The sequence below is a fragment of the Aethalodelphis obliquidens genome, unplaced genomic scaffold, assembly GCF_003676395.1.
Source record: "Aethalodelphis obliquidens isolate GAN/ISIS:26980383/991018 unplaced genomic scaffold, ASM367639v1 scaffold100, whole genome shotgun sequence".
Lineage (NCBI taxonomy): Eukaryota > Metazoa > Chordata > Mammalia > Artiodactyla > Delphinidae > Aethalodelphis > Aethalodelphis obliquidens.
The window spans coordinates 1,250,558-1,277,857 of record NW_020838044.1 but is presented as its reverse complement, the minus strand read 5'-3'; the positions used below and the strand labels follow the sequence as shown (position 1 = coordinate 1,277,857).

Genomic DNA, 27,300 nt, shown 5'->3' with positions numbered 1-27,300 from the left:
ATTCCCACCACAGCACAAAGTACCATAACAGGAAGTTTGTTTTTTTTGTTGCTGTGCCTCTAGAGCAATGCCAGCTGAAAGTGGGGACACACTCATTAAATGTCTGCTGAATAAATTCTTGTTTGGCCCAGTTTTTTTTGTCTCTACTCCTGGTCTGAACCTATGAAGGGACAAGAGGTGACTGGTAAACCTAATAAGAATTATCTCCTACTGTGTGATATTGAACATGTAAGCTGAAAATAAGTTGGCTCTGGGTGGGTGGTGCCACATGCTCTGTGCGCTCTGAGCAGCATTTCTTTTCTTTTCTTTTTTTTTTTTGCGGTAGCGGGCCTCTCACTGTTGTGGCCCCTCCGGTTGCAGAGCACAGGCTCCGGACAAGCAGGCTCAGCGGCCATGGCTCACGGACCCAGCCGCTCCACGGCATGTGGGATCTTCCCGGACCGGGGCACGAACCCGTGTCCCCTGCATCGACAGGCGGACTCTCAACCACTGCGCCACCAGGGAAGCCACCGAGGAGGAATTATCAAGACACTATAAATAAGCTCATAATAAATTTAAATAGCTGCTGCCAGCTGCTCTGTACTTATCACTTAACGCTGCTCTCAGTGACTGCAATGCACAGCCCTTCTCATTAATCAAAAAGGAGAAGGTTGGGACTGAGCTGCAAAGTCCTTACCTGTTCTCTGATTGCAGGTGGAGTCATCCCCAGGTGTTCCGCTGGCATTCCACGCATAGGCCTTTATGGTGTAGAGAGTCCCAGCGTCTAAACTGGTGAATGTCAAGGAGGTGTTGGTGGTATTTTCTTTCCATATTCTCCCCAAACCATTAGCTCGCATAATGGACACAGAAAATCCAGTTGCCATATATACGGTTTCCCACTGCACAAGAATAGAGTCTGGACTTGGAGAGCTTACTTGTAGAATTGGTGCAGCCAGCACTACAAAGACAAAAACCTGTGCATTTGTGTTACGAAAGTGCAAGAGAGGCTAATTCAAATTTAGGAATAGGTAATTTGAGGCTGATTATCCATATTATGAAAAAATTATTTACTTTGCAATAGGATTCATGAAAGAGTTCCATTAAACAATTGGTATTTAAATGTGTATTAATTACAGATGACTCAGCAGAGGAAGGGGGAACAGAGAAATTCTAATATTAGGCATACCTTCAACTGGAAGTTGGTAAGAAATTAGATAAAACCTCCCTGTAATCATAATATAAATCAATGGGGGGAATGATAGTTTATACTATTTTAACATGCACGCAACCTTTCAGAAATATGCTGAGGTACAACTTTATCAAATCAATTTAAGTCATGCTGATGACAAACTCTAAATGGTTTTATTTCCAACAAGTCAAAGTGCAGCAAAATCACTTCTATGTGTTCTTTATTCCACATGGTCTTTATTGATAATTGAGGTTAAAAACAGAAATCCCTGGGCTTCCCTAGTGGTGCAGTGGTTGAGAATCCACCTGCCAATTCAGGGGACACGGGTTCGATCCCTGGTCCGGGAAGATCACACATGCTGCGGAGCAACTAAGCCCGTGTGCCACAACTACTGAGAGTGCACTCTAGAGCCCACGAGCCACAACTACTGAGACCGTGTGCCACAACTACTGAAGCCCGCACATGCTAGTGCCCATGCTCTGCAATGAGAAGCCTGCGCACCGCAACGAAGAGTAGCCGACACTCTCCACAACTAGAGAAAGCCCGCACACAGCAATAAAGACTCAATGCAGCCAAAAATAAATAAATAAATTTATAAAACAAACAAACAAACAAAATGAAACAGAAATCCCTTTTTCAGAGATTTAAAAGCACGGATGCTTTTAAAGATACTCAGAAATGGGTTTTATTTTCCAAAGCATCTGGAATTTACATACCACCTCCTCCACAGACATTTGAATTCCAAAAAAAAAGTCACTTGGTGGCTTTCACTTCTGAGCCTTGAATCATAGACATTCACATGACACAGAATTACATCATGCATTTGCATCCTCAGTATAATTGATCCAGGTCACAAGCAATTGCTCAACAGAGGATGAGCAACCAGCTACCTGTCTTTGCCTGCTTTGGAGGCGATGCCTGGCTTCTCCCAGCAGGACTGATGGATCTGATGGTGATTTGGTACAAGGTTGCAGCCTTCAGGCCCGTCACAGTGCCTGGGGAACTGGCCACCACGGTTTCAATGACAGCGTTCCCGTCTCTGGCCGTGAGGAGGTAACCGGTGGCCCCTGGCACTGTAGCCCATTCCACAGTGATACTGTTGCTGAGTTTTGAATACGCCTGATCGATAGTGGGTATTTTGGGAGCTGAAAGAGATTTTGAAGGTGTACATTAGCTAGGGTACCTGTAAGGATTACTTCTTTCATCATTTTACTTTCAAACTAAGTCATTCTCATGTCATCCTTCAGACATAAACCTTGCCCTTGTTTTCCAGATTAAGAAACAAACAAACAAACAAACAAAAAAAACAGAGGAAAAGAAAGGAAAAGCTACTCTCCAGAAGAGAGCAAGAAAGCTCAAACCTCCCATTCAGGAATGGGACTTCAAAGAGGTTTTTCCCAGTTGCCTCTGGGATAATTTGCACTTTTTGTACTTTTAAAAGAGTTAACTAAGAGTAGGGAGTGATTTGGGAGAAGAACTCTGAGGGGAGGGAGAGAGAAACTGAGGGCTCCCATTCTGGAGGCTAATCCAGTCTGGCTTCTATGAATCCCCAGGCATGCTTTGTCACGGGCCTCCCCTCCCTGCCCCACCTCTATGCGACGTCTCCAGCAAGGGTCCACCTTCATACCCCACCTCTGTCGAGGCTGTGATTTCCACCCACGCACTTTGCACATTTTCCAAGTGGCATTTAATCTAATGGAGAAAGGGGGAGAATTGAGTTCTTTGCTTCATAATTGAGCATACTGTCTTTAATATTATCAGAGTGTAACAATTTTCAGATTCTTCTATATAAGATAAAAATAAACTTTATTCTCTCCTTCTCTATCAAAACATCTGCCCCAGCCTAAGAATGAGATGCCGGGGTCCCTCCTCACCTAGGCCTGGCCATGGTTTGCCAGGAGGCCGTGAATGCTTATGTCATGAGTTTACACAAGGCATTCCTATACTTTAGGCATGGGGTAGAAGATGCAACGTGGTAATCAGATTTACTACTCTGCAAAACTCCACGGACTCAAAAATGCCCTGGGTGTAGGAGGTCCAAGTAGAAGAAAAGGTCAAACAAAAATATCCGGGTTTTAGGTTTGGAGCTGGCAACTGGTCTTTTATATTTATTGTACTGCATTTGCTGGGTAAAATCACTATATGCCAAGTTCAAAACTAAAGTGCAAAACAAAACTCTAGGGCAAAGAGGAGAAGTAAATACCGTCCAAATGTGTGATTTGCCAGTATCAACTCCCTCCCTCCAACAGACCCTAACCTGCAAAACGTGATACAGACAACTTCTCTTTCTGTACCCATAGCCCAGAAAGTTGGCTTTGGCAGCGTCTCAGAAATAACCACGCTGCAAGAATGAACAAAGAGTCCACTGTGCACTGGCCAGACGTTCCTTGAACATCACCCAGGACTGTCTCCTTTGCCATCAAAAGAAAACTGTGATGGTTATAAATGCTGGGGAAAAGTTGCAGGGGCTCATCTTAGCCATTTGCCAGCAGAAGCTGACTCTGCGGGAAGCGCCTATGTCCCCTCCCTGTTGTAGGATAGAAAGCCCCCGCAGGGGTCTCACATTTATCCCTCCTACACACTCATCCCTTTTCTGCTCCCCCAGTTATTTGTTCTCTGTTAATACCTTCTTTCCTCTAACTTTGCGGTGTCTCTCAATCCCTGCTGCTTCCTTTGTCCCCATTGTTCATCTTATCTCCTGTTAGCTGGTCCTGCTCATTGGAATGGACTAATTTCCTGGATAAATGACAACCAAACTAGACATTGTTGTGACAGTGCCTTCATGGTGGTTTGAAAGGCATCTAAAAGGCTGGCATGACACCGGCTATCTCCCCACAGGCCTGTCAAGGGGCCTGAGGACTCCACAAAATTTGTCGTATTGAATTGAGCTGGGAAGGGCACATTTGCCCAGCATAGTAGTACATGAAGCCAGTATCAGCAGGATGAAACGCGGGGTTTCATGATGGGAAAATAGCAAAGGCTTTGGATTTCAGAATGCTGGGTTTGAGCCCTGGCTCTGCCATTTACTTCTGTCTGTGAACACGTACAAGTGATTTAACCTCTTCTAGTCTCAGTTTTCTTCCTTGAGTATATGGAATATTAATAATTCCTACATCTTTGAGTTTACTTTGAAATGTAAAATACTTACATATTAAGATGGTAAAGATTAAGTAAAATAGTGAATGTAAGGGCACATTGAAAGTTAGGAAGGGTTAGTGTGTGTGTTTGTGTGTGTGTGTGTGAACCACGACGAGCAATTTTGGGGTTTGGAAAAGCCAGACTGCATGGCACTGCCATGGAGGGGTTGCTGCCAGGGAAGGTGGGATTATGGAGATTCTGGGGTAAGCACAGGCTGGAGAGACAGATTGCCTGTTTACACATGGTTCTAGAGCAGGATCTGACCAGTAACAGCAATGAAAAAAGATCAACACCTCTGTACTATGTTTCCCTTAAGGAGATGAGAAGATTGAGCAGGACGTGTAAGTCTCCATAAATTAGCAGCACTTCTTCACTCTTTCTTTGTTCTGTATTTGGCCCGCTTACTGCACTGATGAAAGAGAAAAATTTATTCCCTAGATTTGCAATCAACCACTCTGATTAGTCAAAAATGAAACCTTTTGAGTCACAGCATCTGTGCATTCTACCAACTCAGAGATCTAAATTAGCCCACGTGGCCCCAGTGGCCAGACACAGATAAACAGCAGATGCCAGAGCCCAAAAAGAATCAGAATACACACACCCCAAATGAAACCTCCTATACAGTATCAATAAAACACATCACGTCTATTGAAAAGACAGGATGGATCAATTAACAGCCTCACCGGTACATCAGTCTGCCCCTTTCTTTTTCTCAAATAGTGTGGATAACGTGGGACTAAAAAGAGGCCTGTTCTGAGGGCTCAGTGTGTCCTGTGGTCCTGGGACCCTCTAAGAGACAGCAGAACTGGATTTTATCCAATCGAAGGGCCACTGATTTTTTAAAAATCACTTTGTTTATGGCTAAATAGTCCTTCTCACAGCTTCCTGGTCAATCCTGAAGGTGTCTCAAGAATAAGTGAGTAAGAATAAAGCATGAAATAATAATTTTTAAAAACCTATTATATAAGCACGGATTTTATGGCTCAGCCAAAAATCTATATCAAACATTTTAATTGCCTTATTTACATTTCCTTTTCTGTGGTATATACAAAATAATAAATAATATTTGTTCTTATTTGTGCTGAATTACTAAGAGAGTTTATTGGTGATATAATTAATATTATATGGTTCCTTCAGTTAATCTAAATTCCATTGAACATAAGTTTCCATTCTAGGGACTTAAATTTCTAGAATGTATGAGCCAGCAGAGGCCTGTAGAGAAATTATCCTCGCCTTCAGTCATTTATTCAAGAAAAATGGTGATAAAATCTCTTAAAAGAAAGCCTTTTTCCAGCTCTGGGTTTTCATTGTCTATATTTTAAGGATGCAATATTAGAAGTATAAAATCTTTTTTATTAGAGAATCTAATCTTTTTATTAGAGACTCTTTTATTAGAGCATCTTTTATTAGAGAATTTTGATCAAAACTGTTTCTAGTTTTCTCCTCTGATTCCTTAGAAGACAAATTAGGCTCTTCACTAAAATTTTGTTTCTTTGACTGGAATGATGATCATTGTAATACTTTACTGATGGTTAACCATGTTTGAGAAAAATCTATGACTGCATGACTCTATACATCTCAGGACTCAAGAAGAATATCTTATGAGGATGTATCTTTAAATTTTGATCCATGTATTTGTCTTACCAGTTACACTCACAGTGTGAGTGCTCAGAAAATGTTGAATATTTTTCCTGGTATAGCCTTTATATTTCAGGATAGCCCAGGAATTAACAATGGAAATTAAAATCAAATACGGGGAGGGTAAACTTGCATTTCAGAGAATGTTACCTGTTTTTGTTGAAGCAACCTGAAAAAAGGAAAGTTTAGAATATTAGAACCATAAAGAAAAACATCATTTGGGGAAATGTAAAACCTAAGTCAGAGCAGTAATATACTTAGCACAACATGTTTATACATAGTGTGAGCAATCTTCCAATCCACACACTGTATTTGCACAAATTATTTTCAACACTCAGATCTACCACAATCCTAAATAAAATTGAGAGGATGGAGAGAGATCACATTACTGTTTCATTTTTCTCCCTGAATCTGCCTATTGAACTAAGTCAGTAGCTGCTGATGGATTTTTCAGAAATCTTTGTTCTTAAAACATAATGATATCCTTGTTTTCTTTCACTAGTAAATTGCATTAAATTTCAAACGCACAAACATATACAATCATGGTATGCCTCCAAAGTATTTTGATTTCCATCTCCCCACCCCTGAAGCCCTCAAAAAAAGAGAAAGATATTGAATGTATCTTTTTTTCCCCCTAAATAGTTGCAGGTAGGTCGGAATGGTGAACTCACAATTTTAAGGCAGATAAGACTGAATCCAATCACAGACAAACATTTCACCTGTCCACCAGCCATCCTGTTGGACTGAGCACTCACATGGCACACAACAAAGTGGGCAGGGTCCTCTTTGGTCCCCGGGTGGGCAGCACTGTTTGTCGCTGGGATGTGGGGCTGTGATTCTGGGAACAGACCCCGGGAAGTAGCTCCTCCCCTTCTGTGTGGAGCTGACCTGTAACTAGGGGCACCTGGAGACTGGCAGGTACAGGTATTGCAAAGACTGAAAAAAAAGAAGAGAGTGGAAGAAAGCTATGCCAAGCGGGTCAAAATGCTACTGTAACATGGGTTTCAAGGTGATGTGTAGAATGCTCCCCTTTTCTATTAAAAATTCTTTTCTAGATAAAAACTTTATGAAGCTGTATAGAAATTATTGACATAGTGAAATGATTCTTTTAAACTTGGGGATCCTGACCAGTTTTATTTTTTCTTTTTCACCTTTATTTGTTGTTCTTATTGTTGTTTCAGTACAAAGTGATTGGTTCTGCTGTCGGCTGGTGTGGAGGGATTGGGGACATGTTGTTTAAGGGTAGAAACTTAAAACTAGTAGATAAGAAGTTCTGGGAATCTAATGTACCACATAGTGATTATAGTTAACAATAACGTACTGTAAACTTCAAAGTTGCTAAGAGACTAAATCTTAACTGTTCTCAACACAAAAAAGAAATGGTAATTATGTGATGCGATAGAGATGTTAGCTAATGCTACTGTAGTAATCATATTGCAATATATAAATGTATCAAAGTAACACTTGTGCACCTCAAACTTATGCCTCAAACTTGACAGTGTTATGTGTCAGTTACATTCAAGAAAGGAAGGAAGGCAGGAAGGAAGGAAGGAAGGAAGGAAGGGAGGAAGGGAGGGAGGGAGGGGGAAAGGAAGAAAGAAAGGGAAAGGGCAGCAGCATGTCCCTGTGCTGAGAAAGACAATGGGAGGTCCTTAATGAGCACATTAAATCCATCCATCCCCAGTACCTCCCTGCCATTTACAAAAGGGATTACAAAAGTGGGGAGGAAGCATTTGTTCATTATCTGAATTATTGTAATGGTTTCATGTGTGTATACATATGTCAAAACATTGAGTTTATATTATAAATATGTGCAGTTTATGGTATGTCAGTTTTACACCACTGAAGTTGTTTAAAAAAATCAGTCTCAGCGCTCTAAGATCCTTCTACTAAACCACTCTGTCTTCTATGAGTTGACTACTATGAATTCAAGGTATTTTCATTTGTGCATTTAACAAGTATATATGGAGTACCTACTGTATACCAGGCATTGTTCTGGACACTGGGGATATAAACATAAGCAAACCAGAACTCTGTGCTCATGGAACACACACTCTAGCAGAGGAAGGCCAAAAGAAGCAGCTAACGTTAGAACTATCTAATGTCAGGTGTTGCTAAATGTTATGAAGAAAAATAAAGCAGAGTAACAGGAGAGAATATTGAGGGATAGAGTTTAGTTTGTGTACCATGGTCGGAGAGGACTTCTCCAGCAATGAGGTGCTTGAGCATGGGCATCAGGGAAGTGAGGATGAGTCCCTTGGAAACCTAGGAAAAGAACATGCCAGACAGAGGGGAGAGGAAGGGCTAGCTGAGTTTAGCTGAGTCTTTCTCAGGCTTGCCCTTAGCTAAGAGCTGCCTTGCTCAAAGTCACACCCTCTTCCCTGGGGTGCCCACATCTGAAGACTGGGAGATCAACAAATATAGTTTCACCTTGCCTGATTTCAGAAGGGGAGAGCTGAATGGTGCACTATGGCATCTACCAGGGTCGGGGGAGGGTGAGACTAGAGAGGCACCTAGGGAGCAAAATTTTAAGGAGGCCCCACTCTCAGGTTCACACAAACCCAGAGTTCCAGAGGTTTATGGTCATGAATTCAAAGAGATGCCAGTCAGCATGATTGTGTATTTTTTCTGGTCATGTGCAGGCACAGAGTGGGCTGAGAGTTGTATTTAAGTAGGACTAGGGTATTACTAGACAAGTATGATGGAGAGAGACTGCAGCAAGGGAATTGAGAGTGTTTACAAGGAAGTGATTTATAACATTGGACTGTGGAAACTAAGCTGGGTGGGCAAGGAAGTGAGGCTTGCTGCCCTGTCTCACTACCACGGAGGCAGGGGGGACTGCAATGCAGAGTGAAAAGTCAGCAGGAGCAATAGGCTGGAGAACCCAGTGGAGTTAAAGAATTGTCGGAAAGGATATGAGAGGGAAGTAAGCAGAAAATGGAGGAGTTGGTGAGTAGAGAATGGGATGTTTGAAATGGAAACTCCGGAGAAGTTTCAGTTATTGATGATGGGCCAGTTCTAGGATGTAACCATGGGAAATGGCAGCTAGGTCAGGTGGAAGAAAAACATCATTGGAAGTCAGGCGATCAAGAAATTGAGAGTCCCGAGAATTGGAAAGATTGTTCAGTGGGTATTGGAATTACTAAGAATTCTAACAGTAGTGAGGAAAGAGGTATTGAGACGTTTGTTAAACTCTAAGGATTAAAATACTAGGGGAGTATCTTTTGAGGTCTGTGAATGACATGAACAACTGAGGGATAATGGATGGTATAATCTGATGACATGAACCTTAGAGGAGCTGGGAGGTTCAGGGAAAAGGGAGAAACAATGATCTGGAAGGACAATGATTTTATGTTAGCAACTGATTTCTGGCTAATGTCAACTTCTTAGTTGCTGTCAAACAGGTTATGTTTTATTGCTGAGCCGTTCCATGGAGAAATAATGCATATAAAGCAGTTGTTTTGTAATATAAATTTACTTTAAAATTTTGAATTACTAAGCTTACCAACTGTCTGAAATTCTCTTTTCAGGAATGGGACTCTGCAAAGCAGTAAATGCTTGAGTTTTGGTCCTGAGGGGTACGGAGCTAAGACGATGAAGAGGTGAAGCAGTTATAAGAGTGAGTCTGTTTAGGGAATTCCCTGGTGGTCCAGTCAGTGGTTAGGACTCAGTGCTTTCACTGCCGGGACCAAGTTCAATCCCTGGTTGGGGAACTAAGATCCTGCAAACTGCACGGCGTGGCCAAAAAATAAATAAATAAATTTAAAAAATCAAGTTTAAAATTTTTTAAAAAATAATAAGAGTGAGTCTGTTTAAACATTCTTAGTGTACTAATGGGGTAATACGAGGAGAATCAAGATTAGTCAATCATCCAAAGTCCAAGAGAAGGGCTGAAAAATAAAAGACAAGAACGTCCCTGATGGCGCAGTGGTTGGGTGTCCGCCTGCTAATGCAGGTGTCACGGGTTTGATCCCTGGTCCGGGAAGATCCCACATGCCGTGGAGCAACTAAGCCCGTGCGCCACAACTACTGAGCCTGCGCTCTGGAGCCTGTGAGCCACAACTACCGAAGCCCGCGCGCCTAGAGCCCGTGCTCTGCAACAAGAGAAGCCACAGCGATGAGAAGCCCGCGCACCGCAATGTAGAGCAGCCGCCACTCACTGCAACTAGAGAAAGCCCACGCGCAGCAACGAAGACCCAACTCAGCCAAAAATAAATAAACTTTTAAAAAAAGGTTAAAAAAAAAAGATAAAGACAAGGGGTTGGAATGAAAGAGAGAGAAAATGTTAGGATGCTGTATAACAAGTCATCAGCTTTCTAACCCACAATACCTGTGTCCATGTTTCTTGACATCTAACCTCCTTTACTAAGCTAATGTTAAATATTTTAGTTTTTGTTACTTAGTATACAATTCCAGATTTCAAATCTGTAACGCTAGGATTTGTTTCGCTGAGAGTGACAGAAAACCTGTAAAGAAAGTGGCTTAAACGGAAGTTTCTTTCTGATATAAAATATTGGAGCAGAGCATCCAGGAGTGTATGGCAATTCTAGTCCATGGAGTCAGAGACCCAGGCTCCTTTCAATTCTTTAGTTGCTCATCTCTAGAATGAGGCCTTCTTTTTATTGATCCAAGATAAAGCTCCAGGTATCATATCAAATTTCTAAGCAGCAGAATTCAGTAAGGGGAGAGGGAAAAGATGAACTATATGCCAGTAAGCTCTTAAGAAAGGTTCCTTCGGCCACTTACATCCTGTTGGTCAGAAGTTGGTCTCATGGCTATGTCAACTGAGCTGAAAGGAAAAAAAAAAAAGGCATACACAGTCAAAAAATTCTATTGCTATGGAAGAAGGGAAGAATGGAGACTTAACAGTGGGCAGTCTCTGCCACACCAATGAACGAATAAGGTATAAGCATAAGGCATAAGCTTAGGGCAGAATTTGCAACATTTAACAGAAGGATAGAGAGAAGTAAGGAGGAAAATGGGATAGAGGTGACTGCAGCTAATCTTATAGTTTGGGGAAGAGAAGGCAGCAAGTATAGGGACTTTCCACTTGATAGTCTCTACGTGAAGTGAGTATGAGTATGGAGGTGGAGTAGGGGACTTAAGAAACTAGTGAAGCTTTGAAATACCCATTGTAGGGGAAATAAAAAGAATTGTTTAGTGATACAGAAGGAATACAGAGTAGACTTGATTGTCCAGGAAAAGACTGGACACTATGAGATTTACGGTTGTCCTCATTCATACTCCATCCTTCCACTATACCTGTACCTCCCCCTTTTGCTTTTGGGGAGACCATTTCTACCAAGGAAAAGGACTTCTTCTACCAAGGAAAAGGACCTAGGACTTCTTTTTTGACTTCCTTGCCAAGTCCAATCAAGTAGATGACATTTTCTTACTGGTGCCGAGTGCAGACAGATAAGAATTAAATGTCAAGGAAATTGACAGGAAGACCTTCACTGATCAGGGATCCCTGGTGGTTACAATAGAACAAACTAGAGTTAGGCTCATGGTTCCAAGGAAGAGAAACTCAGGCTATCTTATGGGAAACAGAGGAATTGCAAGAATACCCACTGACCATACTGGAAAACAAAAAACACTAGAAAGCCAGCAAGAAGCGAGGCAGCTTCAGGGTAGTTATTTATCGTGGTATCTCTTTCACATGAGCCTCTTCACATCACAGCTATACAAGTCTTGTTCATTCTTCTAAGGATTGGACAATTTTTAGCTCTCAGTCAAAATTCTAGAAGGGGCCAGTCTGATTCATTTACATAATTCTCAACAAATTTACTGGGTTGAGTCCTTTATACTGGACTACATCAGGGGTTATCAACCAAACTAATGAAGTGGCTCCCTTATGACTGGTATCTTAATCCACGGTATCAGTCAGGGGGGATACAGAAAACACACAGTAATTTGAACAAGGAAAATTTTATATAAAGAATTACTAACAAGCAACAGGGGATTAATTACTAAGGGTAAAGAAAGCTCTTAAGAATTCAGAAATAGCGGCTATAGGAGCAGCCACTACCTCTAGGACTGAGGCAGAGGACCCAACGAAGGAGCAAATTTTGAAGTTTCCACTGCAAGGCTGAGATTCAGATTTTGTTGGAGAGGGTGCGGCTGCGACCCACTGAAGCCCAGGGCTGGAGAGGAGGGCGTTGTCAACAAAACTAGTTAGGAAGGCACCCCACTGGGTGTGCCGAGACTTATTGGGAAGTTGCCAGCTGGTGCACCAAGACATGCTGGGAAGCCGGCGGGGGGACCAATGGACCTGCTGGGAAACACCCTCTTTTGAGGTGCCACTGGGTGTCCTACATGCCACTGGCCCCCACACACTGCAAAAGCAAGAAAAAAGAAAACACACCGAAAAGAAAACACACAAGAACCAGGAAGAGAAGCTCCTTTCTTCTGCAGCATCCCTTCAGCATCTTCTGACAAGCTTAACAAAACTTGCCAGCAAGCAAAAGAGAAATATTTAAAGGGCTTAGCTCCTGTATCACAAAGCAGAGCAATGAAGGGTGGACTTAGGAGCCAAGAAATAGATAACCAGCACATCTACAAATCAGTGGTGGTCCTTACACAAGGCTCAGTATAATGCAATTTCCCAGAACAGGGGTCAGAGACAGAGCACTTCATTCCGGAAGAAATGTTCACTGGATCAGTACTTGGATTGGCTTAGATGAGTCCAGCATCTAAGAAATTTCCTCTTTTGGTACTATTGAATATCAAGGACACTGGTGATTTCAGAATTTCTAAATAGGAGGGAAGGAGAGAGGGCAAGAGTACTTCTCTTGCCGGCAAGCACTGTCATTTTTTGTTTTCACTTAGTTTATTCAAAATGTTAGGAATTTATTTGTGGGTGGTGGCTAAATCCACTGACTCAATAGAGAAATAATTCGGCTTCAGAATGGCTAGAAAAAGTACTGACAAAGGAAAACAAGCTTTACAGATTTGCGGACTTTAGGTGCTTGCAGATTAGGGAAGCTTACATGAGGATTTTCCGTATTCTTTTTTTTTTCGGCCGCACCACGCGGCTTGTGGGATTTTAGTTCCCCGACCAGGGATTGACCCCAGGCCTTCGGCAGTGAGAGCAAGGAGTCCTAACCGCTGGATTGCCAGGGAATTCCCTACTTTTCCTGATTCTTGTAATAAAACGTCATGGCTTATATGTTACATGAAATGCAAAAAAGGTCAGCTGTTTATCTTGAACAAGTATAACTCATTTTTCCAGTAGGCTGAAAAGACACCACCCCCCAAACCTGAATACATTTTACCTGTGCAATACATTATGGATCATGATTATGTAACAGAAATTCAACTATCAATGCTCTGAGAAACAGAATAATGATTTCAAGTCAGCTACAATGGTGAAGATTTCCAGTTGATTGTATTCATGCTGTCATGTTTCCTACAGTTGACAAATGTTGATGGGCAATGATCCTAAAGTGAAAAATGCCACTTCAGAACTACTTGCAGGGTTCAAGATCTCACAGGATACGATGAATTTCAGAGACTATCAGGAAGTGTTCCTTCCCTATAATTTCAGCTCTACCTTATATGCTGTCATTGGGTTAGCCATTCAAGGCTGAATCCAACATTAACAAGATGATAGAATCAGATCAGGACCAGAACCAACTTAAAGTCCACCAGCTGAACAATATAATCAGTGAGAACTGACCAACTAGTCAGTGTATATCGAGGCTGCACACTAGAAATCAGCTGAAAAACTTATAAACTGCCAGTGTCTGGGCCTCATTTCCGACTGTTCAAATCAAAAACTACTTCTATTCATAAAGAATAACTTTCAGGGGGAAGGGAATTAAGTGAATGCCATTAGCTTTTTTTCCCTCCCACTTTGTCTTTTAAGTAAAAAACACCCCAGCAGCTATTGCCTTTGGGACACTCTCAGGTCCCAAATTTGCTGTTTATTCCTAACTACAAAATACCTAACACAGATTGAAAAATCTGTAGCTTTCATTAGATTCCTAAATAGGGGCCTATAACTCAGGTTAAGAACCACTACCTTAGAAGCACTAAATCCAACTAATAGATTATAAATAGGGGAGTATTAAAACGCAAATTTTGTATTTAAATCTCAAGACTGATAATATACTAGCTCATGTATAGGATTTAATTGCAAATTGAACATTAGAACACAGATGAAACATACTGATACATGGAAAGGTGAAATCATTTTAATAGTTGAGAAAACTGGATGAAGGTTGCTAGTTATATTAAACTATCAAAAGCTTTTTAAGTTTTCTCAGATTGCAAGAAACAATCCTGAGACACCTTTCAGAGCCACTCGTTTTTGCAGTCTTTTAGAAAGCTACTCTCCAAATTAAGTCATGCATATATCCGGCATTAAGTAGTATTATTTACATGTTCTATATACCAAAATACTCCTCAAAAGCAAACTTTAAAAAAAAAATCATAGGAAATGCTGTGTGATATTTTCGCTTCTATTTAAAATAGTTTCCACTTTTTACCAAAACACACCACTCAATTAATTATATTTCAGGTAGAACTATATTCAAAGGAGTAGCACCATCCATTTAGGTATGCTAAAATTTTCAAAGATAAATCTATTGGCTTTCATCACTCAGCAACAGTTTCTAATTTCTACATGTGTAGTGTTAATTCACTTGATGCGCAGTTTAGATGACTGAATATTCTACTCTTAAAAGAAAAAACATAGCATTTTCATAGAAGAATTCCTTCATTTAATGAAATTTTTCTGGAGTTAGGTAGGTACAAATGTTAAGCCCACATATGAAGGACTTTTCCAAATGTACTCCTTTGTCCCATTTAACACTTTTTGCAAGGTGGCTTCTGGGTGCCCATCAGTTGGCCAATATGAACAGTGAGATAAAAAAAAAATGTTAATATGGTATACACTGTGAGGAAGACTCACTTTTAGTCCTAGCAATGACTGAACAAATCACTTTGGACCTCTATTTCTCTGTTCTAAAAAGAAATGGATGAGTTATCTTTTAAAAGTTCCTTCAAGTCCAAATTTTAAATTATTCTAATATGTAATCCAAGTGCAAAGTCCCTCAATAAGGACCTCTGATGTGAAACTAAGTAATCATCCAATCCAAGGAACAACCTAGTGACACACATAACACCCAAGGACAAAGGGAACTGCCATTAAGAACTGTAGTAGTAAGGATTACTGGCTATCACATACATCCAATTCTATCTACACATTTAAAATTCACTTGTCATCTGGGCGCTAAGATATCCCTCTACACAAAGTGTGACTCTACTTACATTCTATTTCCACAGTAAAAATACCTTATAAATGTTAACAAATGGGGAAAAGCCGACACCCAGGATAAAGGATTTAATCCAGTATTTATTCCACACTCATGATCCTTCTCTGTAATCAGAATACAAGTCATAAGAACAATCTATCAAATAATTTGCTGATTATCTTAAATAATGCAGCATAGCATTACTTTTAATACTTCTCTGTTCTAGATTAAGTTTAAAAACTCAAACAGCAATCTTCATTATCAATAAAAAAAAGTTTTGAATTTAAAAAAAGGACACTATATCAAGCTGTTTCATAATTTAAGTATTTTCCATTTATAAAAATGCTTTGGAAGCTTGAGGCTTACATCTATTTCTCTACTCATCTGCCCCACCCTCTCCCAATTTCACGTTAGTATAGGGTTGCTGCAAGAATGCTAGGCTTTAGACATTAATTTCTCCTTTTATATAGTACTTTAAACTCTGAAAAATTCAAGAAAAAGATTACATGTCATGTATTTTTTCAAATAAAAAAGGAAAACTAAGTGAATAAATTTTAGGCATACTAATAGTGTCCCTTTGAGGTAGAATGCTAAAAGGACTTTTGATCAAATCACAGCCTAATTGAAACCTCTGCATCAGAAACTAACTTCTCCTAAATTCTCTCTAAAGTTAATTGTGGAGAATATTAGGTTTAACATATTAACAAGAGCCTTCCAAGATAATATACAGTGGACAAGAATGTTAATCCTACAACTGCTGCCTTCATGTACACTGAAAGCATGAAATTCTCCTATGATAGACATCCAAGATCCATTTTCATAGTTTTTAGCATTCTATTACGAAAAGCACAGTCATGCTAACTTCAGTACACAAACCATAATCCCACACCTACAAAACAAAAATAGAATTAGTGGCATTTTATTGCCTTATACAAATTTAACCAACATGGCAACCATGCCAACGGAATTAAAACATTTTCAGGACATATGTACAGACTGTACATCTCAAAAACAAACAATAAAATGCAAGAACAATCTGTGCATCATGTATCAAACTCAACAGTTGGGTGAAAACATCAATGCAATAAATGGGATTACAAAGGCACTTCCCTACACAAAAGAGGAAATGAAAATGCAGCCTACAGGGAGCTTGAAGAGTGTGTAACTACTGCACAATCTCAACTTGGGAGGAAAAAAAAAAAAAGCAGATTTAGCCCAACATTTATAGGATTCAATGTGATCCACTTTTACAAAAAATTTTCACACAGTCTCCTCTTTGTTTTTATGTTGTTTTTCTTGGCTCTCTGGTTCTATGCTTTGGCTCCTTCGGCGATCATGTTTGTCAGACTGGTCCTTGCTATCACTGTGATCTCGTTTGTGGGAACGTTCTTTGCTTCTGCTACGCTTCCTAGATTTTTCTTTGCTGGGGCTATGTTCCCGTTTTCTTGATTTTTCAACACTGTCAGTTCTTCCTTGACTGCCGCTTCTACTCCGTTTATTTGATTTTTCTTTACTTTCATTTTTATGTTTACTTGATTTCTCTTTGCTCCTACTTCTACTTCGTTTCCCTGCATTTCTACTTCTACTCCTACTTCTATGTTTTCTTTCTCTGCTTCTACTTCTACTATGTTTTTTCTCTTTCTTGGAATCTTTTTTGTCATCTCTATGCCGCCTATCATCTTTGTCTTCTTTATATTTCTTTTCTTCTACCTCACCCCTACTTCTCCGTTCCTTGGACCGTTCTCTTGACCTCTCCTTTTCTCGGTCATTACCTCTTTCCTTATCATAGTCACGATCTCGTCTTCTACCTCTCTCATTTTCTTTCTCTCTTTCCCGATCCCTGTCCCTTCTATCCCCTTTCCTATCACGACTTCGACTACGGCTTCTATGTCTTTCCCTACTCCTGCTATGCCTGCGTTCTAGCCCCCGATCAATACTTCGGGATCTTCGCCTTTCTTTTTCCCTTTCTTTGGCTTCACGCTCTAGTCGCTGGCGTTCTTTCTCTCTTTCTAATTCTCGGTCAAAACTAGAAGACCCATGGCCCTCCCGATGATGGCTTCTACTTCTGGATCTTCTTGGGGACCTCCGTGGACTCAGTGATCTCCTTGGAGACCTAATATTTAGGAAAGTGGGGGAGGGGGAGAAAAAAACTTGAATGAATAAAACATACCATAAAAATTTAACTTCCATCAGTGTTACATGTCAAGAATAATTAAAGCAAAATATTTGCCTGTTCTCATTTACAGATGCATAATTTTGTGGAAAATGCCCTGAAGGGCAGAAAGTGGGGAAAAGGTGACAAATAGAACCTTTGTGTAAAGCATATTTTAAAAATAAGTGTAACCCAAGAGTCACATCACCTTGAACGCCTGCGTTCAACATGTCTGTCTATTTCCTCAGCGCTTTCCTTTCCATCTTTCTTGATTTTTCTTGGTCGGGTTTTAATCTGTTGATCGATATTCTTCTGAACTGGAACCGGAATTCTTGGAAACAAAGTGGAAAACCACTCCAGTTTTGTGAGAAAAGACCGTAGCATTTCTCCAATGGTCATTACGCAGCCTCCACCAGCCTTCACATCTAGGTCCTACAGAAACACAAAAGATACCCTGGCCGTCAAAAAAAATTATCTCAAAAAACACAAGAATACTATAAAAATATAACCATCTTTGGAATCTCAAATACAAAAAAATTCTAACAGAAAAATTTCAATTTGTGTACCTTTCTAATCTGGTAATGAATGATACAGAGAAATATCTGGGCTTAGTGTGTGCATGCAGGTGAGAACAAACCCTGCAGCCTCATGGACAGAAAGAGAAGTGACTTCACTCAGTTAACAAGAATATGAAACACCCCCCTACATTACTAAACTATTTGGAACAATCAACAATTTACATTCCACATACCTACTAAGTATATACTTTATTTCTGTGGACACGTTTGCACACATCATTCCTAGCAGTGTAACCTAGCTACATATGAACTGCTTCAAACAATTCCTGTCTAAAGATTATCTTTTAACAGCTCTAATATAAAATGAAGCCCTAATAAAACTGGAAGCAATAGCAAACCAACTGCCATGAAGCAGTGAGGTTTCTAATTTAGAGTTATGTAGAAAATAAATAAATGAACAAATAATTGGAAACGCATAATCCATGATGACCATTGTCTCTGAAAAGGGTCATTACCGCATGAAGGCCTTCTTGCTATGCCCTCTCACAGCTCAGGACATGTTAGTCAGCTATTGTCAGTCCCAAACCTATAGTGCAAGCACACAAGGAAAGTGAGATTTGTTATCTAAACAGGAAAACAAGAGCTAAAGGTAAAACTGCTTGCACTCACACACATTTAAGTGTTCAGATATACAGTATATCCAAATATAATCGCTGCAGATATCTAAGGAAGAAAACAATAAGTTAGCTTAAACAGAGAGCCTCAGGTTTGTAAACACAATAAAAAACAGATTAAACAGAAGCATTCAGAAACAAGCCTAATACCAATTATGAAGCGGGACATGCTTTTTAAATATAGAAGGGAAAAGTGCCTCAGCCTGCAAAATCTCACCTAAAAAGAAAAAACTTTATAGATTGTGATTTATCACCTAACACACTTTTGGCCTCTTCTGAGATATTAAACAGCTCGTAAATAGGCCAAAAAAATGCAGAGAAAAATTCTCCATGTCTACACGAGTGAGATTTTTTTAGCTACGCATGTAATAATAAAAACACACTAGAAAGATTTCCATTAGAACTATCCTTTAATTCAACCAATTCTTTGGATAAACGTTTTAAACAGGTCGACTAAAACACCACTCAGTTTACTTTATGAACCTTAAAACATAAAGTAGTGGTGGGGATTGATATATGGAAAACAGTGCTCATTGTTAAGATCCTTTTGAGATCTTGGACTTTAATACATGTATGGTTTAAATCTGACACAGTAATGTTTTCTAACGTAACTTTCTGAACATATGTAACAAGCTCAACCTTATTAAGCTTGAATGGCAAGCTAGTTTCATAATTTAAAAAAATTCTAAACTATTAATGAGAAGGTTTCCTTCTAACTTTATAAAAATGTATAGTATAAAGGAGTTAGAAAGCTGGAATTGAAATATTTTGATCACCTCAAACAAATCATCTAAACTTTCGGCCTATTTAAGTTCCACCCAGCTCAATTCTGCATTCCTATGCAAGTGGGAGTATTAATGTTTGGAAGAAGTTACAGGATAAAGAACTGAAAAGTTCCAGAAAAAAACCCAGTAATTAATATTTCTATGTGCATGTCTTACCATCTCAATCTTGAGCATGGCCAATTTTAAAAACTCACTATCAACTGTACAAGTCAAGATCAGTACAACACACAGAACACAATTAGGAAGAGAAAATTTTTAATAGTTACCAAAATACATATAAACAATTTTGAAATGTGAGAATCAAACTTAAGAAGTTTAACCTAAGACATATAAAATCCACCCCAATCTTAATAATAGGACATTAATTCCAAAAGTATGTGAGTGAAATAAATTTAAGCACAGAAAATTCTGGAAGATGTTAAACCACCAATATATAAAAGATTATTAAAAAATGAGAGTAATCAGAAGAAAACTATTACCCTTGTTGACATACCTCTTCATCATCAAGGAAGGATTCAAACCAATCCCATAGATCTGTAGGGGGCTGTGTGTACCTAGAATTATGAAAGAGTGATTAGGCTTAGGTCAATTACAATGAGATATTTATTGAAAATGTAGAGAAATGCAGGCTTCACCTTATATACATAAATCCAAGGGCTCTAATATATGGAGAGTCTGTGTGTGTTATAAGACCCATCACTTGCTTGCGAGTTAACTTCAGAGTAAATAATTTGTATAACAGGCAAAAAGCTGTAGAAACAATTCCTCCTGTCCCAACACCTCGAACCTTTAAGGAAAGGAATTAAGAAAGAGTTGTAAAATAATTAACAAAGATACTTAGGACCAATTAATTGATTAATCCTGTTAGGTATTAGTAACAAGATATAATCCAGAACTGAAAACAGAGCATAAAAAATGTTTTTCTAACCCCACGGAACACTTGAATTTAGATTTTTAAAAAACACAAACTAATTGTAATTTGGTATGAAACTGAAAGACTTCCAGTTTTCTGAACATAAACTTAGTTATCAGACACAGAAAAACTGAAAAATGCACGTACTTCTACTTACCCCTCCGCACATCCCTGTTTGGCCAGCTGTTTTCCTGCTTCCTTTCTCCCATGGTTCAACATGTGTGACCTGAAAATAGAAAAGAGAAACACAACAAACATTCATACTTCGAATTTTTTTAAACAGTATGATTCGAGTAAACCCCAATCCATAATAGAGCAGCTCTTCTAAAAGTCTGGAAGTTGGGTATTTTGACATGATGTACACATTTTGTTTACACACATTAAGTACGTAAACCATCTTTGAAAACTGCTTATTTAAATAGCATCAATAAAGCTACTAGGGTTTAACAAAACCTCAACAGGTTTACAGCAGAAACCCCATTAAAGTAGCTCTGTAGAGAGCAGATACATGTGGAGACAGGAAATGTCTAGTCTCATACACTTGTAAAAGAAAAAAATTAATGATCAATTTTGTATTTTATTATGAATTGCTTAAAAAAATTCTCATTTTAAAATGGATTTAATGCTCCAACTTAAAGCAAAAAGTATTAACAAAGTTTAAGTATTTATTCCAAAAAGCCTTTCAAATAAGCTTAATATTTCAATTTTATGGTGATTTAAAATTCCACATTATAAAATAAGGAAGAAACTTGAAAAAAGCATGCTAAAACAGTAACAGAAATTACTTCTGATGCAAAATCATGGAACTTTACTCACACATTTTTTTTAAAACCACAATCAGGCATTATGTTCATTCCTGACTGAAGATGAAGTTACAAAGGCCATACCTACACATATGTCATTCTTGTTACTGTATACTTTATTTTCAGCCTAATTATAGGAACTAATTCAATTTTTTCCCAGAATATAAACTGTATCAAAAACTGAGAAACCGTGACTTGTTACGTTGAGTATACTCAAAAATACAGGTCTTTGCTAAGGTGGGGCACCCTATAAAAACCACATACTTCACCTAAAAACAGCAAAGAAAGAATATTAGCTCTACAACAGATATGACAAAGGTATTTTAGAGAGATAAGATCCATATTTGTTTCTCAACTTGAAACAAAAATGAAATCCTGTTCGTTCATTACGTATTTCTAAAACCTCATTTCCACCCACCCATGATTACACGCCATAGTCTTTTTCAGTGGCTTCAGGCAGAAAAGCATGTATTTAAATGTAAGCACTACACTATTTTGTTCAGTGGATTACTGCACTGCTTTACTGTTTCATCTTCTTCCCCCAGCTTGCTGTAAAAAAGATGTTTCAATTCCTTAAAGGCTAACCAAAGGGGTGGATGCCATACAAAATCGAGTTACAAAATTGGAAGCCTACGCATTTCAATGATCATTTGATATGGACAACAAAACCCGAGTCTTTAGTTTTATAACTAAATCTAAGTAATTTGTAGTATAATCTTAAGTGTTTCAAAACACAGTATGTGAAATTTGAAAACAAGCTTTTCCTCTATCGCATTAACACCTGCCTATGTTATTAAACAGAACCTGCCACAGAAGGAGCAGGAACCCTATTTTCAACTGATTGAAGTTTACTACATAAATAAAGCTAAGGGTTAAATATTCGCCATATTGTATCCATTCTGAAAAAGGCCTTATCTTTTAAAAAAACTAGTTCACAGTATAACAATTACTTACAATACTCTTGTAAGAGAACACCAAAATTTCAGTTTACTTTATATACCCAAAGTTGAACTGTATTTTCAAAATGAGTTCTTCTATCAAAACTAACTAATATCTCAAAATCCCTTAGTAGGCCTTAATTGGGGAAAAGGTGGCCAAAACAAAACCTAAAAGCAAATAAAGAAAATTTCCTTAACACCTCTACAGATATATTCAGGTCACGGAAAATACTTTATGTGGTCTGTCAAGTGTTTTTAAGAGTCAATACAGGCAAAATGGATTGCATTATATCAGATGTCCTAGTTTAAGTATTTAAAGATTGTTAAGACTTATTAATATCCTTTAAAATATAAATTTACCTTAGGAGGCCTGGAATATATTTTTAAAACTACATAATTTGCAAGTAAGTGGAGAAAACCTACCGAATTCGTGAAGAAAAGACCAAAACCAGTGGCCAAAAAAAAAAAAAAAAAAAAAAAAAATCTAATTAGCCGTTCATTTAACCAGGGAAATGCATTTATGGCGATTGAGCATGATTAATAATGCATACCTCTACCTGCGACCCTGGGCTGCTCCGAGCCTCGCTGCAAGACTGAGTCAATCCTGCTAACGAAACAAGAACTGAGACAAGAGTGCAGTGAGGAGGCGCCAGGTGAGCTCCCCAGCACAGCCAAGCCAGCACCGACCCTGCCGCAGAAGCCCAGGGCCCAGATAATTCTAAATAAGCCCAATGCACAGGTGACTGAGACCACTTACTCCTGACTTCCTGCTGCGAAAATTTCCAGGCCTTCGGTACATCTTTTTCCACTTGTACCTCTCCACCCTCAACCCTCCCACCCCACCCGACAAACACACTGACCACTTCCCTGTCTGGATCGGATAGTGAATACCAACAACACGAGGCCAACACTGAAGTCAATACACGCCCTGGCCCGGGGTGAGCGGGAGAAGCACCAACAAGTTGGCGCCGAGTAGATCCACGTCAAAATAAATAAATTTAAAGCTGTAAACTGGAGAGACTTCAGTTATTCGTTTCTCCTCTCCCCCACTCCTCCCGTCCAACTCCCCCCCCAGGGGCGGGCTGGAGACTGGGGGAGGAGAGATCAATGGCGGCGGGCTCTCCCGGCCCTAAAAATCTGAAAAGGAAATGAGAGGGCGGCCCCAGTTTGACCCCTCCCTGGCGGACTACTGGCCACAGCTTCCCCCTCCGCCCAACCCTCCCCCACCTACAAATGATCAGACCTCGGGGGCCGCCTCCGCCCGTTTCCTCCGTACCCCCTCCTCGGAACTTAGTCCCCACCTCCCAGGTCCAGACGCTTCGTACCTTAAAGTAGATCTCGTCCACCACCTCGTGGTAGGTTTTGAGCTCGTAGAGCTGCACTTTGAAGTAAGGCGACGACAGGATATTGGTCAAGATCATGGGGTTGAGATTCATAGTCTTTTCGTTGCCCCACAGCGGCAGCACATTGCCCTGCTTGCCCGAGACTGCTGGCTTGGTGGCGCCACCGCCGCCGCACTGCTGCTGCTGCTGCTGGGCCGCGGCTGCGGCCGCCTGGTGTTGCGGCTGCGAGTTGCCTGTCAGCGCGGGGCTGTTGTTAGCCATGTTGCGGCGGAAGGAAGGAGGGAGGGAGAAGGGAGGGGGAGGGGGCGAAGCTCAATCTCGCTCTTCGGGACAACGGTCCGGGACCCTACTCCATGGAACGCCGTCGGAAGATGGGGCCTCCTCGCTGTGCCCCAGCCGGGTGAGGGAGGGCAACCGGGACACCGACGAATGGACCCCGAGTCGAGAGCAGAGGCCGAATCGCGGGCCGCGAGAAATCCAAGCAGAAAGCTAGCCGGCGGCCTGGGAGCGCGATCTCTTCCGCCAACTGCCCCTGGGAACAAGATGGCGGTCCCGGCGGATGTGACGGCACACGCCCCAGAGTTCCAAGCTTAGCCGGCGGCCAATCAGAGACGCCCAGGTGGGCTGGCGATTCCTCTTCCTAGTTCCGCGCGTTCTGTGCACGCTGTGGTCGCGGCGCTGGCCTCAGCTGCCTATCTATTAGGATGTTTGTGCTCGGAATTTGGGGGCCGGGGTTGGGTTTTAGGTCCAATTTGTATGTTTTAATGTTTGGATTGCGGCCCCGGTTTCTCCTGTCGGAAGCCGAGCAGGAAGGCGTTCGCATGGCTGTGTGTTTGCAAATTCGTGACTCTTGACTCCTGTGGAGTAACCGAGTCTCCTGAGTTCACAGTTTTCGTATTCTCTGTAAGGGATGATAGGACCTCACACCTTCATGTGATTGCAATGCAAAGTCCTTCTGTCCTCCGCTAGGCTGTAGGGTCCGACTGGAGATCTTATTATTTGAGCCTAAATTTATTCAACATTAGGGGGATAGCGTCTTGCTTGGCTGTTAAAAAACCATTTTAGCATTAAAAGAGCTACTGTACCTGTAGCGCCATTGTTACATGACTTCTTTCCTTCCTACTCGAGTACTTCCATTCTGCGGATGCACTATGAGTGAATGGGGATAGAAGAGGTGGAAGAAGGTGGTGGGTGCGAGAATGAGTCAGAATTGGTCTCATCTCTCAAAAGCTACTGTTAACCTAGAGGAGATTCATGGTGTTTGGGAGCTAAGAGAAGGCTACAAAAGGCACTGAAGTTTCTGCAGGTATGGGCAGTTTTATTGACAGAAAGCAGCCTGAGTATATATAGAAGAAGGGAAGATCAAGCTTGTTAGAGGGTAAACAGTCTGGTTGACAGGAGCCAGGAAATATGCTTATGGGAGAGTAATGACTAGAGAGGAATTGGGCCCCCTAAGTGCCTGGAATGCCAAGATGAAACATTAGGAATTTAATGACATTTAAACCCAAGGGTTACATCTATGACCCCAAAGTCACTTTAAGATGCTAATATTCATAACATTCTCTGGCTCCAATTCATTCTTCACAGAGTGTTGCCAGAGTCATCGTTCCAAAAGTGCAGCACTCCCTACTCAAAACCTTGGATGCTCACTCAGTGTTATCCTAATTGCCAAAATCCAATGACGTTTTTCATTCTCCATCCTATTTGATTGCTCATCGTGGCACTTTTTTTTTGCGGTATGCGGGCCTCTCACTGTTGTGGCCTCTCCCGTTGCGGAGCACAGGCTCCAGACCCGCAGGCTCAGCGGCCATGGCTCACGGGCCTAGCCGCACCGCGGCATGTGGGATCTTCCCGGACCGGGGCACGAACCCGTCTCCCCTGCAACGGCAGGCAGACTCTCAACCACTGCGCCACCAGGGAAGCCCCATCGTGGCACGTTTAATCATTTATTCTTGCCTAGGAACTGTTGAAGTAGGAAGTTTGAAGGTGGAGATCTTAATTTGTGGCTTATACACAGAGGAGGGGAAAGGGATAAGACAGAAACCTTAGGGAAGATCCACACCTGATGAACCAGCAGGAGAGAAAAGACAAGCAGAGAGGTAGGAGGTAAACCGGGAGACAGTGGTATGACAATGCAAGGAAAAATAAATGAGAAATAAATGAATGATTGGAGTGATTAATATTTATAGCTGGGCAGTACATAAGTGATCATCCTGTTTAGTTCCTTTATTTTACATTGGAGAACTAAAGCTTTCAGAAGTGGTTTTTAACTTCCTAGTAATTTCTTGTTGTTCTATACATTAGTTTATACTAACTTACTTCCCAAGGAAAATAGATGATCCAGCCTCTAATGAATTACTAAGTTAAAAATACAGTGAAGGGTCTTCCCTGGTGGCGCAGGGGTTAGGAATCCTCCTGCCAGTGCAGGGGACACGGGTTTGAGCCCTGGTCCAGGAAGATCCCACATGCCGCAGAGCAACTAAGCCCGTGCACCACAACTACTGAGCCTGTGCTCTAGAGCCTGCATGCCACAACTACTGAGCCTGCGTGCCACAACTACTGAGCCCGTGAGCCACAACTACTGAAGCCCGCACTCCTAGAGCCCCTGCTTCACAAGAGAAGCCACTGCAGTGAGAAGCCTGTGCACCGCAACAGAGTAGCCCCTGCTCACCACAACTAGAGAAAGAGCGTGCGCAGCAACGAAGACCCAACACAGCCAAAAATAAAAATAAATAAATTAATTAATTAAAAAAACTTTTTTTGAGCCAAGTTCTTCTTCCTTTATGTGTATTTTTTGCCTTGGTAATAACTTTATTGAGTTACCCAGTGACACTAATTGCCAAATCCTACTAATTGCCTAAATCTTTAAAAATTCATTTACCCCTACACTCTGAGTGAAAAGCTTAGTAGAGAGGTTGAAGTTTGATATCTGTTTCAGTGGCATCAAACTAAGTATCAAACCAGGTAGTAGGATAAAGTGTTTGACATATTCAATGAATCCCTAAAGCAGTTTGAATATATAACTATTATCCCCATTAAAAAAAGTTATATTTAACTTAAGAATACTACATTGTACATAGATAAAGCTGGGAACTTTTGGTTTGCTTTGTTTTGACACATGTACCCTCATTGTCTTAGTCTTTTTGGGCCATAACAAAATACCACAGTCTGGGTAGCTTATTAACAACAAAAATGTATTTTTCACAGTTCTGGAGTTCCGGAGAGTCCAAGGCCAAGGGACAACTCTCTTCCTGGTTCATGGCTGACCCCTTCAAGCTGTGTAATCACAAGATTATAGGGATGAGGAAGCTCTCTGAGGTTTCTTTTATGAGAGCACCAATCCTGTTGGTGAGGGCTCCACCCTCATGACTTAAGTACCTCCCAAAGGCCCCACCTCCTAATACCATCATCTTTGGGGGTTAGGGTTTCAAATTCTAACTTCAGGGGTTAAAATTTTGAGGGTGGCTCTTAGGTCTATCTCAGTACCCATTAAACTATCACCACAATCAAGGTAACAACCATACATCACCCCCAAAAGTTCTCTTGTGCCCTTTTGTAATCCAATCTCTCCTTCCAACTCCATCCTCAGCAACCACTTTCTGTCAATATAGATTAGTTTGTTTCTCTTGGCTAAATACCTAGACATAGGCTAAATACCTAGACATATAATAGATATATGTTTAACTTTTTAAGAAACAGCCAAACTGGTTTCCAAGGTGATTGCACCATTTTACATTCACACCAGCAATGTATGAGAGTTGCAGTTGTTCCATATCCTCATCAACACTTGGTATGACGAATTTTTTTTTTTAATTTTAGTCATTCTTAAGGGTGTGCAGTGGTATCTCACTGTGGTTTTAATTTACATTTCCCTTATGGCTAATGATGTTGAACATCATTTCAGGTGCTTACTGGCATTAGTATATCTTCTGTTGTGAAGTAACTGCAAATCTTTTGCCCATTTCCTTATGAG

At 40.6% G+C, this 27,300-nt stretch overlaps 2 protein-coding genes across 2 annotated transcripts in view; both read right to left on the bottom strand.

Moving 5' to 3' along the window:
* The window catches only part of FNDC7 (fibronectin type III domain containing 7), a 30,116-nt gene extending 20,545 nt beyond the window's left edge, over positions 1-9,571 (bottom strand). The window contains exons 1-4 of the mRNA XM_027096279.1: positions 6,616-9,571; positions 6,095-6,113; positions 2,059-2,313; positions 677-937 (exon numbers count right to left, since the gene is read on the bottom strand). Coding sequence (XP_026952080.1) covers positions 677-937; positions 2,059-2,313; positions 6,095-6,113; positions 6,616-6,678 — 598 coding nt within the window. The 5' untranslated portion in view covers positions 6,679-9,571. The remainder of the gene's footprint in view (positions 1-676; positions 938-2,058; positions 2,314-6,094; positions 6,114-6,615) is intronic.
* A 4,552-nt stretch (positions 9,572-14,123) lies between these two features.
* Positions 14,124-24,289, bottom strand: PRPF38B (pre-mRNA processing factor 38B). Its single transcript, XM_027096223.1, has 6 exons — positions 23,310-24,289; positions 20,401-20,469; positions 19,966-20,117; positions 19,824-19,884; positions 17,562-17,785; positions 14,124-17,314 (listed from the first exon to the last, which is right to left on the bottom strand). Exons 1-6 carry the CDS (start codon positions 23,586-23,588, stop codon positions 16,462-16,464), a joined length of 1,638 nt encoding a protein of 545 aa, XP_026952024.1. The 5' UTR covers positions 23,589-24,289; the 3' UTR covers positions 14,124-16,461.
* Between the last annotated feature and the right edge of the window lie 3,011 nt (positions 24,290-27,300).

What these genes read in the sequence shown, in the direction of transcription:
- PRPF38B (XM_027096223.1), bottom strand. Translation starts at nt 23,588, where the DNA reads ATGGCTAACAACAGCCCCGCGCTGACAGGCAACTCGCAGCCGCAACAC. An exon ending in CCTTCCTTGATGATGAAGAG is followed by an intron (nt 17,786 to 19,823) that starts GTATGTCAACAA and finishes GTGTTTCTGTAG; the next exon opens with GACCTAGATGTGAAGGCTGG. An exon ending in GTTGAACGCAGGCGTTCAAG is followed by an intron (nt 17,315 to 17,561) that starts GTGATGTGACTC and finishes CCTAAATATTAG; the next exon opens with GTCTCCAAGGAGATCACTGA.